Raw genomic sequence first — 16,247 nt, 5'->3', positions numbered from 1 at the left:
TACAATAAGTATATCGTAATGTTCATGTATAATCTCCCATCATTTTCAACATGATTATTGGAAAATGAAAATAAAGATTCTGGTTTTGTCCATAAAATTTTATTTACAGACGAGTCACGTTTTACTCGTGAAGGAGTAGTTAACAGCCACAACTCTCACATTTGGAGTAACAAAAATCCACATGCATTTCACGTCCGTGAAAAATCAGCTGTGCAGTAAAAATCAATATCACCTGACTTGTAAAAATCAATAGCAGTTGACAGATCGGTACGCGTGTACGTGTAATTGCAAATCTGAGCGTGCCAGTCCTACGCGACATCATTAGCATCTTTGATTGTTTATAACTTAAAAACTATTGTAGTCTTGATATTTTTGTATTAAGATTCTTTACTCTATTTTATCTTCAAAAAATACTATTAAAGTATTAAGCGGTAGTTATGAGACACCCTGTATAACATAATATTAAACTCTAAAGTATTAACTATCGCAATTAACGCATATTAATAATTTATAAATATTTAATGTTCTGATATTTTATTAATATCAATATTATTTACTTTTTACAAGATCACATAAATCTCGAAAAAGCATTTCACGTTGTCATACGCAACAAGCGCGCAACGTCGCTTTGATAAAAAGGAGACGGAACACGTATGTCCACTCGCTTCTACAAACTGAACGACGAAGCGCACACGTACGTGTGACGTCACGATTCTCGTTTGTGTGCGTGCTTCCCCTACCGCGGTGCTCGGGTGCTGGCCGGCTCGAGTTTGCATCACTGCTACCGGGCTTCAGTGCTCTCAGATTTGCCCGGATAGGCGCGCATGCGCGACCTAACGAGCGTAAATACAGTGGCGTACGCACTGACGTACTTTTGGCAGTTTAAATGACGGGCTTCACACAGGTTGCACCAGAGCTGTCAGATTGAAGAGCCGGACAATAAGCTACTGCACAGGATAAGATGAGGCTGATATATGAATAAATAAAGGTGATATTATAATACCAAAATAGTAGTGCAATATTAGTGATATTAGTGCAATATGGATAATAAGAAAAAAGGAGCTGTTAAAAAACGAACAATAAGAAATTTTAATTTATCATGTAAATAGAAAACACCTATTAATTTTCAATAATATGGAATAAAAGGCGAAAAGAGCCGTTGCTGGGTGTTCGTGCACAAAATTCAAATTATATTATAATAATTACAAAATTACAAACGTTTCTGCCTATGTTAGACCTTCTTCAGTGTCATTACGAAAAAATACATAATAAATCAATGTCTTGCTGGTCGAAACATTAAGAAAGTAAATAAATAAATAACATAAAATACGCAGTGAATTCTTCTTAGTAATTAAAATCCAATGTAGGAAGATAGACGAATGGAACTGCAACAATATTATTGCCCGTGTAAACTAACATTTTGGTATTTTTTATAAAATAATTTTCAAAAACTAATACATACTTATAATCAGCCTCAGTTCTATAAGAATTCCGTCAAATAAGAATGGAAGAGCCAGAGAAAGATATTGTCCAACAATTCGGATTCCACATTCATGATAAAATTATTTTAATATAACTTAAAACCGAAGTGTCAAAATAAAAAAAAATAAATAGGTAAACTCAGTCAAATGGTTACAAAGGTAATGTGCTGAGAAATTATCAGCACAGAGTCGTGTGGATACCCGAAGCGATGGAATAAGGAGGGAGTTCTGATTTTAACAAAAAAGGGGGGAGGAGGGAGTGAGAAGAGGAAAAGGGGGAAGAAAGGAAGTAAGAGAGAGAGGAACAAAAAATCAAATTGGTGGGAATAAGTTTAAGACTTATTGATACGAACTAGGGGCGGTATTCATAGTCCGTTCTTATATTCAAAATCGTCTTAAGCACGGACTTATATTCGCTCTCTTCGTCACACATAGATTGTGTCTGACAAAGAGAGCGAATATAAGTTTGTACTTAAGACGATTTTGAATATAAGAACGGACTATGAATACCGGCCTAGGTAGGGATTCAATGTCGCTCTGTCTATTTAACCCTTCTTTCTCTCTTTTGATGTAGAGCATTTCTGAGGTGAGTCTTTTCGAATATGTCGGTTCTTCGTTTACTAGTATCTGAACATTCTTCCAATCGAAATCATGGGTGGAATCCAATTTATGACGGAAAATGACAGAGGAAGAGCCACTTTTTTTACTAATATCCGTCCTATGTTCTTTGATTCTTATGATCAACTGTCTTTTTGTCTGTCCCACGTAAGAAGCCTCACAATCCAAACAAGAGATCTTATAAACTACATCACAGTGGGACAACAAATCCAAATTATCTTTCCCCGTTTTGATAAATTTTTTAAAATTTTTAGGAATTCAAAAGGCCTATTACGCGCTATGAGGAAGAAGACTAATAACTTTTAACAAAACTAGTATCTTTTAAAGAGAATAAAGGTCTTTATTTGCTGTGCGTCTGCTTTGCAAGAAAGCGCCAATTTATCTTTTATAAAATGTGTTTGCTCGGCGCAGTGTAGAAATTAAAAGCACAAACATTGAGATAAATTTGTAGAAGATATCTCTTCTATTCGTCCTTCTAAATAACAGATTAGACTTGTCCTCAGTAAAAATGTCGAGAAATCTCTTTGGCAAAATTATTAAAAAATAAAAATCAACAGATTTGCAACCACCTAAATTTTAGAAGAGAAAATACATAACAAAATCATATTCTTCAATCCAAGAACTTTAAACTGAAAATTTCATTGTAAGAATTGCTTCGCACAATACGCTATTTTCTTCTTCATATTATAATGCCAGAAACCTTCGTAGATATTTAAATCCTAAAAATGCCTCTTTCTTAAATTAAAATGGAAAAATATGCAACGTTGTTCTGGACAATTCTCTAAGTGGAATCTCACAGAATTATGAATCTAGACAACTTCTATCATGATTCAAAAATATCTAATCGTGTTACGCTTATTAGCATGTTATTTCAATACAATAAACTTGCGTCAGTTCGAAGACTGTGCGTCATCATCAGCAATGATGATTCACATCTATCCCCGTACAATACTCGCTTCATTACGCAATTCTGAGCTTTGCAATAATAAATAAAAGGTTTATTGTAACAAGAATTAAATTTAAAAAATTGGGAGAAATTGAATTTAGATTCGTACAAATGAGTTAAATTTTAACAGATTTTAATTTTAAACCCCAAAAAATTTTGATTAATTTTCTACTACACAGTATGTCGGAAAAATAACGGAACTTTAAAAAAAAAAAAAAAAACAATCAGTTATTTTGCCAAAATTATTTCTGTTTATTCAAAATACATCCCTTCCGCATTAATACACCGCTGTGCACGTTCAACCAATGCTAGCATAGACTTTTTTATGTCGTCTTTCGGAATTGCCTCAATGATCCTCGTCACAGCCTCTTGAACTTGTGTAACGCTGTCATAAAACGTTCTTTTCATAGCCAGTTTGAGTTTTGGAAACAAAAAATAGTTACACGAAGATAAATCAGGTGAATACGGAGGATGTTGAAACACACAGACTTGTTTTTTCGCCAAAAATTCACGAACTGCGACGGTCCTGTGAGGTGGTGCATTATCGTGCAAGAAAAACCAACTTCCCGGCGCTCGATATTCAGGCCTCACTCGAATGATTCTCTTCTATAAACGCTCCAAAACACCCAAGTAATATTCACCTGTGACATTTTGACCGCTTGGAACGAATTCCCGAAGAATAATACCTTTGGAATCGTAAAAACAAATTAACATTGTCTTCTCTCGTGACTTCTGGAAATGCAATTTTTTCGATTTTGGAGAGCCTGGGGACTTCCACGTTGCACTTTGGCGCTTTGTTTGAGGATCATACTTAAAGCACCATGTCTCATCACCAGTTACAATCGATTTTAGAAATGTGGAGTTTCGTCTGGCTGTTTTGATGAGGTCCTTGCAGTGTTCAATGAGAGCAATTTCTTGGTCCTCATTTATGGCGTGAGGAACAAAACGAGCACAGACTTTCCGTTTGTTTAAATCCTTTGTCACAATTTCGTGAATCATGTCTTTGGTCGTATTTAATTCCTCCGTCATCCATCTCACAGTCGAATTCGGTTCATTGGCGATCATTTCACGCACTTTTTCTACCAACTCTTTGCGATTTTTATCTTTTAGGCGGCCTACCCTAGGATCGTCTTCCAAAGCTTCACGACCGTTCTGGAATCGCTTGTACCACTCGAACACATGTGTACGGGATAAGCAATCATCACCATGAACTTTTTTCAGCAATTCAAATGTTTCCGTAAAAGTTTTACCGAGCTTGAAACAAAATTTAATATTAGCTCTTTGTTCCATCGTGTTTTTGCGATGAGATGACTAATGTATACTAATACTATCACTTTAAGCGTTATAGCTTGACAATTCGTTGATCGATTTCAATGAAGTTAGTCTCGTTTTGTAAATAACATATGCAGCTTTTAGAGTATATATTGTCTCAAAAGATGGCGTTAGTAGTTTTTTTTTTTATTCAAAAAGTTCCGTTATTTTTCCGACATACTGTGTACTGCCGAACAATTAATATCACTTGATTGCACGTAAAAATTCTGAACATATCAGAATTATGTTCTCTAATACTTTCTTTCTCTGTTTTTATGTGTTTTTATTTGCACATCTAGAAGGTTTCCTTCTTACACGGACTCCTGCGCATCTCTCAACTCTTCTTTTCTGAAATTACTGATCAATCTCTCAGTTGGTCTTCAATAAGTCAGATAGATCAAATATTATCGGGTAACCAATGACTCTTCACCGATTGCTTCGTTCCAACACAATGCAACCGGTCCTCTAGCGAAACGAAAGAGCTCGGGCGAGTTGACAGGTAAACTATGAGGTAAAATCGACGACCGCCGATAACGAAGAGGTATCAAAATAGGGAGTTCACTCCGGAGTGAGTGCCTCTCTCTGTTGGTTCGTCCCGACGTTTCAGTGGTCCCGGTGCCGCACCGACCGATGAAACTTGTTGCCTTCTAGCGCGCGCTGTCGCGATCAAAGAAAAACGTGAGTGTTATGTCTGTACGGGTGGTCTGCATCGGATCTAGTTCAACGATCGACGTGCTGATCGATAGCTCATTGACTCATCGCATCGTCGGTCCGGAATCATCAGTTTGAGTAATACGCGGTATATTATTAATATTAATATCGCGCTTCGAGCAAAAGTCGAATTCATCGAACACATATTAACACACGAGGATACTAAAATAAATCAAATATTAATTGAATGTGTGTCATTTATCATTACACGTTCTAATATTCGACATAATAATTGGCAAGTGCTTGATATATCTCGTTTTATACGCTGCAAAAATTCGCACCGGTCTTTCAGTAGAAAATTAAAGATGCATATCATATGAAGTTCATAAATCAGAATTTCCTTAAAAGGATATGTGGCCGATATTAATGTTTCACGATTGTAACCCGGAATACTCAAGTCGCATAGGGGAATGTATTAAATAGTCATAACTCTTAATTAGTCGCTTAATTGGTCGTTAGAAGAGTATCATCAATTCGGAATTAAGTGTGTGAAAAACATGCCGAGCAAAGTAATTGTATCTTTTTAATAATAAATCTAGAATTAATGGTCTATCTTTTGAAACTAAATCAAAGAAACTAAGAAGATTAGTTCTTTATTTAGCATCTGTGATTAATTATGCTACACGAATAAAATTCTGTTGCTAATAATGTTCTTCTCATTGAATTCCAAGTGACGTGAATAAACTAAATTAATGATGAGATTAAAATTACATAGAACAAATAGATATTGAATTTTAACGAGAAATTGTTAGCTGAAAATTTAAAATGCATTGTGGAAATGTTTTATATCATACGGGAACAAAATGTGAAAATATTAATTTGATGATATTTTGCACAATTAATTGTTTTTTATGTTATCAAACTGGATTTGAAAGTAGAGAGACGGCCAATAAAGCGAACACATGCGTGATATGTTTTACAAGTACAATCGAATTTGAGGTCAATAAGTGGATAGGTGCATTATAGAATCTCATTTGAATACTGAATTTCCAATGGAATTAACGGTTTTAGAAAGTCGCGAAACAATTAACAGAACGGAAACTATGCAAGAATGGTCATAAAATCGAAGGACGATTTACGTCAACAGTCAATTTCCGGAGGAAATTGGAAATCGTTTTGTTACGTTAACGTAAAATTTTAACGCATTGCGGAAACATTTTATTGCTATACCAGTAGGCAGCTATTTTTTTGCGTCAAATATTTTTTAAGTTACTTATGGTTTGTTAGTAGTTAAAAAGTTGTCATACAGATACAGATTGATACATTAAAGATCCCTGTGTTTTCATGTCAATAAAAAGTAAAAGCACTAATACTATTGAGGAACTGGATATGCATGAAAATGAGAAATGAGACATGGATAAGAATAAGGAATCAAATATAGATGCAGATCATGGCACAATAGATATGAGATAAGATAAGAATAAGGATGGCTGGACTCTGGTAACAAATAAACGAAATAAATAACTTTTCTTTTGTATAAAAGATATCTTTAGTTAGCAATTTTTTCTTATAAAGGAATGGAAAGACGTAGGAGAAGAGAAAAAAACATACCTTGACAACCACAATATAACACGCGCGCATTCGTTCCACAGTCATACAAATTTCAGCTCTAAAATTGTCTACAAAAATACTTTTTCCTAAGCAGCCTTTCAAAATGTTCCTAAAATGTTATTTAGCAAGCGTATCTTCTATATCTGTGAAAGTAAAATAAACAGTGACTTTATTTTAGTCAACTCCGTTTAATAATATATTGAAATTGTAAGAACATCACCTTTCCCATTTTGATGAACACTATAATAGCCGTTCTGATATTGCATATTTTGATTCTTTTGCTTGCTTTTTGATTTTCTCTCGCCAGGTCCCGCTAAACTCAATATTACCGGCAGAAACAACAATCCGTGAAACAAACCAAACAATATTACGGATGAAAATAGCTAAAACAATATAAAACATGTACTTATGTATACAACGTATGCAAAAAAAACATGCATTTATGGTCGTATGTATACCCATAAAACAACATATTTTCGTTTTTTTTTTGTTTCGCGATAATTGTATTTTTAAATATATTGATTTCATACCTTAAAGAATGTCATAAAAATATAAGCTCGGCTAAAGCCTAGCAGGACAAAGGCAAGAAATGTGCTCAAACCACCATTCAATACTGCTGGTCCAATAACGCTGAGTGTTGTCAGTGCTCGTTCTGCAAGTATAATAAGATAGACAAAATTTTAATACATAATCGAATTGTATTATTAAAAATTTTGAGTAATAATAATCTACTCCTTAAGCTATTATTTAAGGACACATTTGCTCTGCAATAAGTTCATATAATTGTATCAATCATAAATTAACTGATTTTTTCATAATAATAAATTTTTTTTAGTTAACTAATGTCAATTTAAATTCTTAAAAATCTTCTGGAATAAAAATAACCTTGTTTACTGCCGCTTGAGCGTATAAATTCCAATCCGATGTGCGCGGCGTAATCGACCGCCAATCCGGCGCACAATAGAATTATAATACTTGATGAAATTTCTACAGTCAATCCTAGAAAGTACATGGAGCCCAAAAGATTGATGAGTGTGAACAATACGCAACACATCACCCAAAATGACGCGATTAGATTCCTAAGAAATACCAATGTTACCATTCCTACCGCCAGTATCTCCAGACTCAAGTTCCTAATTAGTTCTTCGCCAATTATCTGCAACAACAATTATTCAGCAATATATTTCAAAAGGATTTCAATAAAGAGAATTTTCTTTACCTTATTTGTCGCCCATCTTATTAAATCTGTCGAGTGAATTGCAATGTAATCGTGCCCGTGAGTGAAGTTCACCGATTTCACGGCATCTCTGATTGCTTGCATAGCTCTTATCTGATCGGACGTTGTGCTGATAGGAATGTGTTGTACTGGAATCTGCGAAGTCTGAAATTATTCGTCTCGTGAAAAAGTGTTTCGCATCTGCGGAATGCATAGGACGTAGCATTCTATTTTACGTACTGTGATGTTGTAGTCGTTAAACGGTAATTTACTGAATTTTATATCCTGAATGTACGCTTGGCCTTTCACCGAGAATAACAGATATTCCGTGAGAATATTGTAATACTCGTCTTTATCCTCGATGTATTGCGCTGATAGAAGATTGTATCATATTATTATAATAAACAGCATTTATTTACTAAATATTCACGCTAAGTCTCTTTATAACAAGATCAGATTACCTTTGCCAGTGATGTTCAACCACTTCTCATACGCTACGAACCATGGGTCGAGAGTGTGATTATTGACGTACGGGTCCCGTCTGAGATTCTCCACTAGTTGAAACAGCGCTTCGCGATCCTCATAATAATCCACGCCCGTCAGATATATATTGACGTTCTTGCCGTATCTTGGAAAGTATTTCATCAGTTTGTTGTTAAACTGTATTGGGTAAGATTCCTGATTCAAGTACATGAGCGCATCAAAGTTCTGTTGCAGCTGAAATATGGCCCAGATGTTGATGCACAGCAGGGCTGCGGTAAGCAGCAGAATGATTCTTTTCATTGACGTCCTTAAAACAAAAGGTCCGATGTACTTCTCAAAGACAAATCGCTGGAAGTTCTGCTTGCTGCACTGGTTTGGTCGCCAATTGGGACGCGGCTGGCAGCAGCAACCGTCCCTCTTCGCTGCCAGTCGCCTCTCGTCGAACACCAGACAACTAACGAAGAACATGATCTCGTAGATATAGAGGAACAATATACCCATCGCGGCAAACATACAAAAAGATTTCAGGAACGGCATCACCGTCGTCATGCCAATGGCGAAAGCCACCATGTTAGTGAATGATGTCACAGTGATGGACATACCTGCAAACATAAGCATGGCATTAATTAAAATGTTAATATAATTTTAATATAGTTTTAATATAATACGCAAGATGTGCCACGTGTCCGGTCTTAATATGAACGATGAGCTCTGTTAGCCCCTCCGTTTGAACATTTCGCACTTTTAAACTAATTACAGACGGTATGTGTAGCAAGAATTATTTTCGTCCTCTTTGAGCTCGCCAAAACTTAGTCGCACCTGACATTTGAATGGACTTCGCGATGCGAGCAGGAATGTCTAGAGTCTTGTCCGTCTCAGACATGGTCTCGAGGCTCTGCATAATGACGAACATGTCGTCGACACCAATGCCGAGTAGCAGGAATGGTAGGATCGCATGCACCGGCCCGTACATAAATCCCATGTAGAAGCACAGCCCGTAGGACGACAGAAGAGCCTGGCCGACCACGCAGATCCCCATCAGGGACAGATATATCCGCTGTTGCATCGCGTTGCAACGACTGATCATCACGATCACGTAGATCGAGATCAGCGACATGCCACAGAAAAGCACGGTCATATTGCTATTGACCACCTCGTGCAACATATCGTCGTAACTACGTAACGTGACCGCATAGATCTCCATACCCGTCGGAAGAGTGCGATTCGAATGTAGTACCCTATTGATGAATTCCACTTCCCATTCCGGCGAGTGCGGATTGGACTTCTTCAGCACCCAGTACAAAATCGTCGCTTTCGCACTCCTCACCTGTCCATTCTCCTCGTACTCGACGCCCGCCAGCAACGGTGCAATGTCGGAAAGTATATTTTTAGCATTTCTGCGTAGAACAAACTGATATGTAAAAAAGAGGAATAAAAAGATACATCAATTAATGTAACGTTTCATTTTATCTTAACCTCGTGTGATGTTTAATTGAGAAAAAAAAAAGTTAAAAAAGGTAATAATAATAAAATTAATGAAGCGTACAATTGAACGCAATGTTTATCGCGTAATTGCATACTGCAGAAATAAAATCTTTAAAAAAAAATTTGTTTAACTATTTTATTCAAAAATATATTAGAAAGCTCATTTTTTCATCAAATCTTATTTCTTATAAAAACTAAAATATATTATGCTACAAATTATATTAAATTTTACTTTATTTTGAGCGACTTGATTACATTGATTTCGTTATACAAAATTTCAGATACTCACGTATGTTGCATAGTTGCAGTTATGTCCTCTAGTATCTCTAATTTTGTCAAGTTATCAATATCCTTTCCACCGTCTTTCTGCCATAGTTTTAGAAGCGATTTTTGGACACAAGGTTCCTTCATCATTGTATCATTTATAAGTGGTAGATATTCCTCGGGAAACTCGGTTTTATTCATCGTTTCCCACTTGTCATTTTCTTGGAACCATGTGAAATGTCTGTAATATGTCGCAAACATTTCAATAAATTTATATAAAATAATGATCAGATATTTTCACGTATATAGAAAAAATATTTACCCTGCACACACATCTTCCCAGGAATTATTATTCACCACTATACTCTTTACATCTTTTTCAATGTCTCTTATCTGTAATTAATTATCGATCATTATAATGTAATCATTATTCAAACAAACTATTTATAACGTGCTTCTTCACCAGATCGAAATGATTAATTACACAAATATTATAAAAATCAGTAACAGTCATGAGCAATAGAATTAATTAAATCATTCGTTCAATATAATGTACATATATAGTTAATTTTATTTAAATGGAAAAAATGTATAAGAATGATGCTCGACAATCAGTGATTGATCTTGAAAATTAAAGAATTAAGAATTGTGATTTGCCGAGAAAATTTTAAACAAATGTGATGAATAATTAGCTTGACTATCGCGAGAAAAATCGTGTGATTAATGTGAAAAAGAACCTTCGTTGATACACGTATAATTCATGATCGCTTATGTACCGATCGCAGCACTTTAGGGTCCAGCACATTGGGGGCAGTGATGAGGATACTTTCGTGTCGGAGATCGTCTCGGAAGTGCTCCTTCACCCAGGCGGCATCCTTGCGAAATATAGAACCGACAGGCATGAAAAGTTCGATATCGTCGACCTCCTCCCTCCAGAGCAACAATCCGAAACCACAGACGAGATTTAGGCACACGCATGTCGTCAGCCAAATCCATGGTTTCGTGGCTATACTATATCCGATCCTAAGGAATGCACAAACATAAAAAACAAAAAACGAAAATAGAAAACATTTAATAAAAATATAACGCAATTTTAAAAATAAGAAATGATAAATGTAACACAAAATCGATAGAAGTACAAATAAACTCAGTGAAGCATTGATTTCGAGTTCATCAAAAAATCTATTATTAAAATTCGATTCGATGCCAGCCGAACACTTTATGTATTAAATCATATAAATTCAATCTGTAATCGTGAGACAGTAATCAATAAGTTAACTAACGTCGAGGGCAATGATCTTCGAATTGAAGAAGACAAAAGAGAAGATGAAGATGTCGTCAGAATTGATGATCTTGTACAATTTCATCTTAGCAATACGTTTCAAATAATGGCTTTTATTTTTCATGTCTACTAAAACTTTTTACAATAACGCGCGTTTCTGTTCATTTGTTTCTGAATTCATAATCTATTTTTTCTTCAATATTCAGAAAAGATTACATATTTATATAAAAATATCTTATATATGTTTAACAATTCAACATTTACCTATAAGTTATGCAACACACACATTTATGATATATATTATATTTCTAATAATTTTTTTCACATAAATATTCAGATAGCTTTGTATCGATTTATTTTTGCAGTTTTTGTACGAGAATCTCAAAATAGAAATATATAAGGTATGATTATAAAATAAATATAAGTAAATGATAATAATACTTGATATTACGCAAAGTTGCACAGCGTAGTTAATTTTATTTATATCGTTAAGTTATTCCGTATTCATTGCATCAGAAAATAAAAATGCATGCATATCGATCATTCATGTTATTAATTTTCACAACTCAGCTGATTTAATTTTTCACGTCATAATTATATTACTATCAGCGTTATAAAAAAATCGAATTTTTTAAATTAACGTCTTGTTTACTTACTTACTTTTTTACTTACATGTGCAATGTGCAGATATTTAAAAATTTACTTCTAAATACTAATTAAATGCATTTTTTATAAGATAACCTTGATTGCACGATTCATATTTATCGATTAAGATGAAATACAACTTCTTTTTAATCAAGTCTACTGTTATCTAGGCCACTTAAGTTACCAATTAATAGCTAATTAAGGACAAAGCAGACATGCACCTCCGCATGCATCAATAAAGCTTTTAAGATTGTTTTGCGCTGCCTTATAAAGCAAATCTCCGACATTCTCAGACACGCGAAGACAATCTTAAGAACGCACAAGATCTCAAGACATTATGTAATACAATGTACATCAAAAATTAACGGTTTCCATAGTTCCGGGACACGCTATAAAGATTGAAAGGAGATGACGTATTAATAATGACGAAGTAAAAGCAAAATATCAAAGAGGACGAATCTTAATGATAGATTATTAGAAAGTGCAGTTTATATTTACATTCAGGACACTTGTTAAGAATAATGATGCTGCAGTATATCTTCAACAAATGAAAAAGACATTTAAAAATATCGAAACGCAAATTAAATTTAGAATATAAAAATAAATTTTGAGGATAGTAAAATCTAAGTTTCCACAAAATTATTTTTTATGCACTTGCAAAATTTTAAGGTCATTTAATGTCACTTTTTTTTTAATTGCTGAACATTTAAAAAATTTACATACATAACTTTATACAACTGTACTACTTGATAATTTTTGTTCAAAAACTTAAAAAATTATCAGCATCAGAACAAAGTTATCATCCAGTGAAAAAAAATTGTTCAAAAGTTTGCTGAACCAGCACGATATTCTTAATATAATTACTCAACAAAATATTATTTCTGAGGAATTTGCTTAATTGGCAATGAAGCATCAAGAATTGTGAATCAAGCGCGATGATCTGGCTGTGATGTTGCGATCACGAAAATTGGCTGAAACCCGTGTTAACCCAGTAATAGTTAATATACGTGATTATGTCATCTTTTTTTTTTTTTTTTTTTCTCTTATTTGAGCTTGATTATCTCAGTGTGTGTTCCAGAAACAGATTTATGAGAATACGAAAAAATTGCTCGAGTCTAATAATCTCATTATTTTGACATATTGAATACGATATAAAATTAGAATAACTTCTTTGGTCCTGATTTGTAAATAGAATCAGATATATAAAAATAAATAAAAAGAATTATATATCGTTGCAAATGAAAACATATAGTATAATTATAATTATTAATATACAATTTTACCAAAATAAATATACTGCAGAAAATATTTTCAAAACGGATACTTTGATGGACTCAGAGATGATTTTCTTTATTTTTTTTTAATTCTTCCAAATTGATAATGATAAGAATTCTAAATCGTAGCTATCTTAGAGATCGATAACAGCAGGTGCACCACCAGGTGAATGTTTACCGAAGCACCAAATAATCATGCGTGCAATATCGTTCGCTCCGATAATAGCATTATCTGTAATGTATATTCGCAATATTTACAACATCTACAGTATATTATCTCTTGCTTTCAGTAGCAAAAATAGGACCTTCCCTATATTTCACGTATCAAGATGACTTATGACATTTGATGCATACATAATGGAACACCGCAATGAGCAATTAGAAACATAATGGATTCTCGATGTTCATTTCGTTTATCATTAATTTTCGCATTTAACAAAAAAAATTGTTTATTGATGTTTGCTTCACATAGTGAAGTATAATAATGATCTTGTAAACACAAACTGTGCAGAGAATTAAAAAGATCGTCGTGGAAGAAATAGAAGTGCGATCTTCGACTTACTCAAAGTCCCTTTAAATCTCCTCGGAAGGTCCCTTTAATCGTGAGTTTCACCTGTCTCGCGACACTTAATGTTGCGAAAATCAATGATAGACGAAATGAAATGTACTTTTCATTAACGTAATGTAAGCAAAAAAAGATAGTAGATATTGATATTGATATCCAAATGGATATTGAATATTGATAATTCATGAATGGAATGGAATGGAATATTGTTTCAAATTAATGTTTATATTATGAGATTTAATTAATTTTCTTTTCTCGAAAAGAATATATTAAATAATACTTAAATAATGTAATAAAATAACGTAATAAAATAACGTGTAATATAAAAATTAAAGATTTGTCTGCTTTATAACTATAGAATTACGAGTACAAGTAAGATATTCCGAGCTTATCTGGATGATCTATCTGATCTGGCATCATCATTCATGAATTTCTCTAACGACTTGGAGTAGGTTTTTGCTTTCAAGTTTTGTACTTTCGACGTCAAACGCTTTTCCAATCTTAAAGGTGTGATAGAAATTTTTTGCTGTAAAATTTATTTGTAAAACTATCTATTAATTAAGAATGTTTATTTTATTATTAAGAATGCAATTAAAAAAATATCTACTCGCTTTCACTTTACTTCAGTTGTATTTTCTAGATTTCATTATGAAAATCGTGTTCTAAATGTTAGAATGAAACGGATGCGCATCCGCTTGAAAGCAGTCATCATTCCAACAGAAGATGCATAAAGATACAACCGAGCACACTTAGCGTGCATTACTACGCACCAATGAATTCAACTGTATTTGTTTCAAGCTCGCTTTTTTCGGCTGCGTTTATTACACCTTCTAAACTCAAAACAGAATAAATAAACATGGATTCCAGATCGGAATAAGTCGAATAGGCATTGACATTGAAATTTTCAGAGGAAAGAGAATATTAAAGTTGCGAGAAGAGATACCAAACCGAAACTGAGTAGAGACAGACTTTCCGAAGCGCCGCAAATAAACGCGGCGAGCGAAAAGCAATGCGGTGTGAGTACCTAATAAACAATGCATTCTCCGATGGCGGAAATCGAGCGACAGGTCGGGAATCGAGCGATAGGGTTGCAAGGGGACCCCTTCCCTTCGGTATGCGTTTCATACGTACATGCACGCCCGGGTTTCCGGGGGGGTTTTCCCCCCGTGGTACACACGTCGCACACTCACCGATAGAATATCCGGTCGACGTTGAAGTGAAAGTCGAGCAGCAGTTCTTTGCAGCGGCTCCACGTGACGCCGGGTACACCACGCTCTTCGTCGGCCACCGTTGTGACGGCCGTCGGTCGGCTGACACGGCGAGCCTCCATTTCGACGGTGCTCACCGCCGCGTCCAAATGTTGACTGAGCGCTTCTCACGGGCGCCTTTGTTGCCTGGCGGACCGACCGACTGACTCGAACGGAACGAATCGCGAATCTCAGCGGCGCTCGCAGTAGCGCCGTGTCCGTCGTGTCGCGTGGGGACGTGTATTACGCACGTGTACTACGTAGATACACGCGTCGCTGACAGTACATTGGTTGTCAAGTGACCGGCAGGAATGACACTCCGTACTGAGTTAATGATATCATTATTCGTGCCTTGTTATTAAAAAAATTTCATGTGGCGCGAACAGCCAGGTTGATAGGATACTCGTAGCTTCCGATTTGCAGTCCGGAATGCATGAAATCGTATTAATCCGTTGCTAGGTTTGGTTGCGCAAGCGATATACTTTTCAGTAATTTCGACCAAGCACCAGAGAGATATCTTCGTAGACGATCTGTTATGTAACATCCGAAAGATGTCCGATCCAAGAATGCTCTTGTTTTTCAGAGCTCTGTCACACTCAAGTTGCTTCCAAAGATTCCGCTCCGATAACGAAAGGCAGCCTCACACTATGAATTCTGTGTTTCAATGCGTAGGAGTAGCGACGAGCTCTGAAAAACATTATTCAAATATATACAATATACATTATACACAATATATACAAATACAATATTATTTTTATCATGCTAATAGAACGAGGTCGCATTTTTGATCGAGATAATTTTAGATTTTGTTCGGTCCAAATATTAGGAAACTGCCATCACCAAAAGTGCATAGTCGAACATTGCACACACATCATTATACATAAATATATAAAAGTGCATATATAGCTAACGTTCAGGTAGTCTGTCAGACGCTAAAAGTAACCGATGTTTGCTCTTTTGTTTTTTCGCAACCGACTCATTGTCAGTCGTTCGCTTCGTATTGTCAACGATTAAAGTCCGAATTTTTTATTCTATTCTATAAAATAATTTAAAAAATTTGCGAGATTACAACACGTTACCGTAATTTTATGCGTTTCTAATGATATATAGTAAATTATTTCATCTCAAATAATTTAATAATCAAGGTATCAATAAATATCATTTATAT

General features: G+C 34.9%; 1 protein-coding gene across 2 annotated transcripts; it reads right to left on the bottom strand.

Annotated features, from left to right (window-relative positions):
- Positions 1-6,532: 6,532 nt before the first annotated feature.
- Positions 6,533-15,264, bottom strand: LOC105675081 (patched domain-containing protein 3-like). 2 transcript variants are annotated; one of them, XM_067355715.1, is made up of 12 exons: positions 15,023-15,264; positions 10,843-11,089; positions 10,389-10,459; positions 10,092-10,307; positions 9,137-9,714; positions 8,296-8,919; positions 8,075-8,205; positions 7,838-7,999; positions 7,504-7,774; positions 7,149-7,270; positions 6,839-7,001; positions 6,533-6,761 (listed from the first exon to the last, which is right to left on the bottom strand). In XM_067355715.1, the coding sequence occupies exons 1-12, from the start codon at positions 15,160-15,162 to the stop codon at positions 6,736-6,738; spliced, it is 2,751 nt and encodes a 916-aa protein (XP_067211816.1). In that variant the 5' UTR covers positions 15,163-15,264; the 3' UTR covers positions 6,533-6,735. The 2 variants fall into 2 exon arrangements, with proteins under 2 accessions (XP_067211816.1, XP_067211817.1); XM_067355716.1 differs by lacking the exon at positions 15,023-15,264 and having other exon boundaries at positions 10,804-10,944.
- Positions 15,265-16,247: the final 983 nt, after the last annotated feature.

This window comes from Linepithema humile, chromosome 5, assembly GCF_040581485.1.
Source record: "Linepithema humile isolate Giens D197 chromosome 5, Lhum_UNIL_v1.0, whole genome shotgun sequence".
Taxonomy (NCBI): Eukaryota; Metazoa; Arthropoda; class Insecta; order Hymenoptera; family Formicidae; genus Linepithema; species Linepithema humile.
This window is presented reverse-complemented; position numbering and strand designations above follow the sequence as displayed.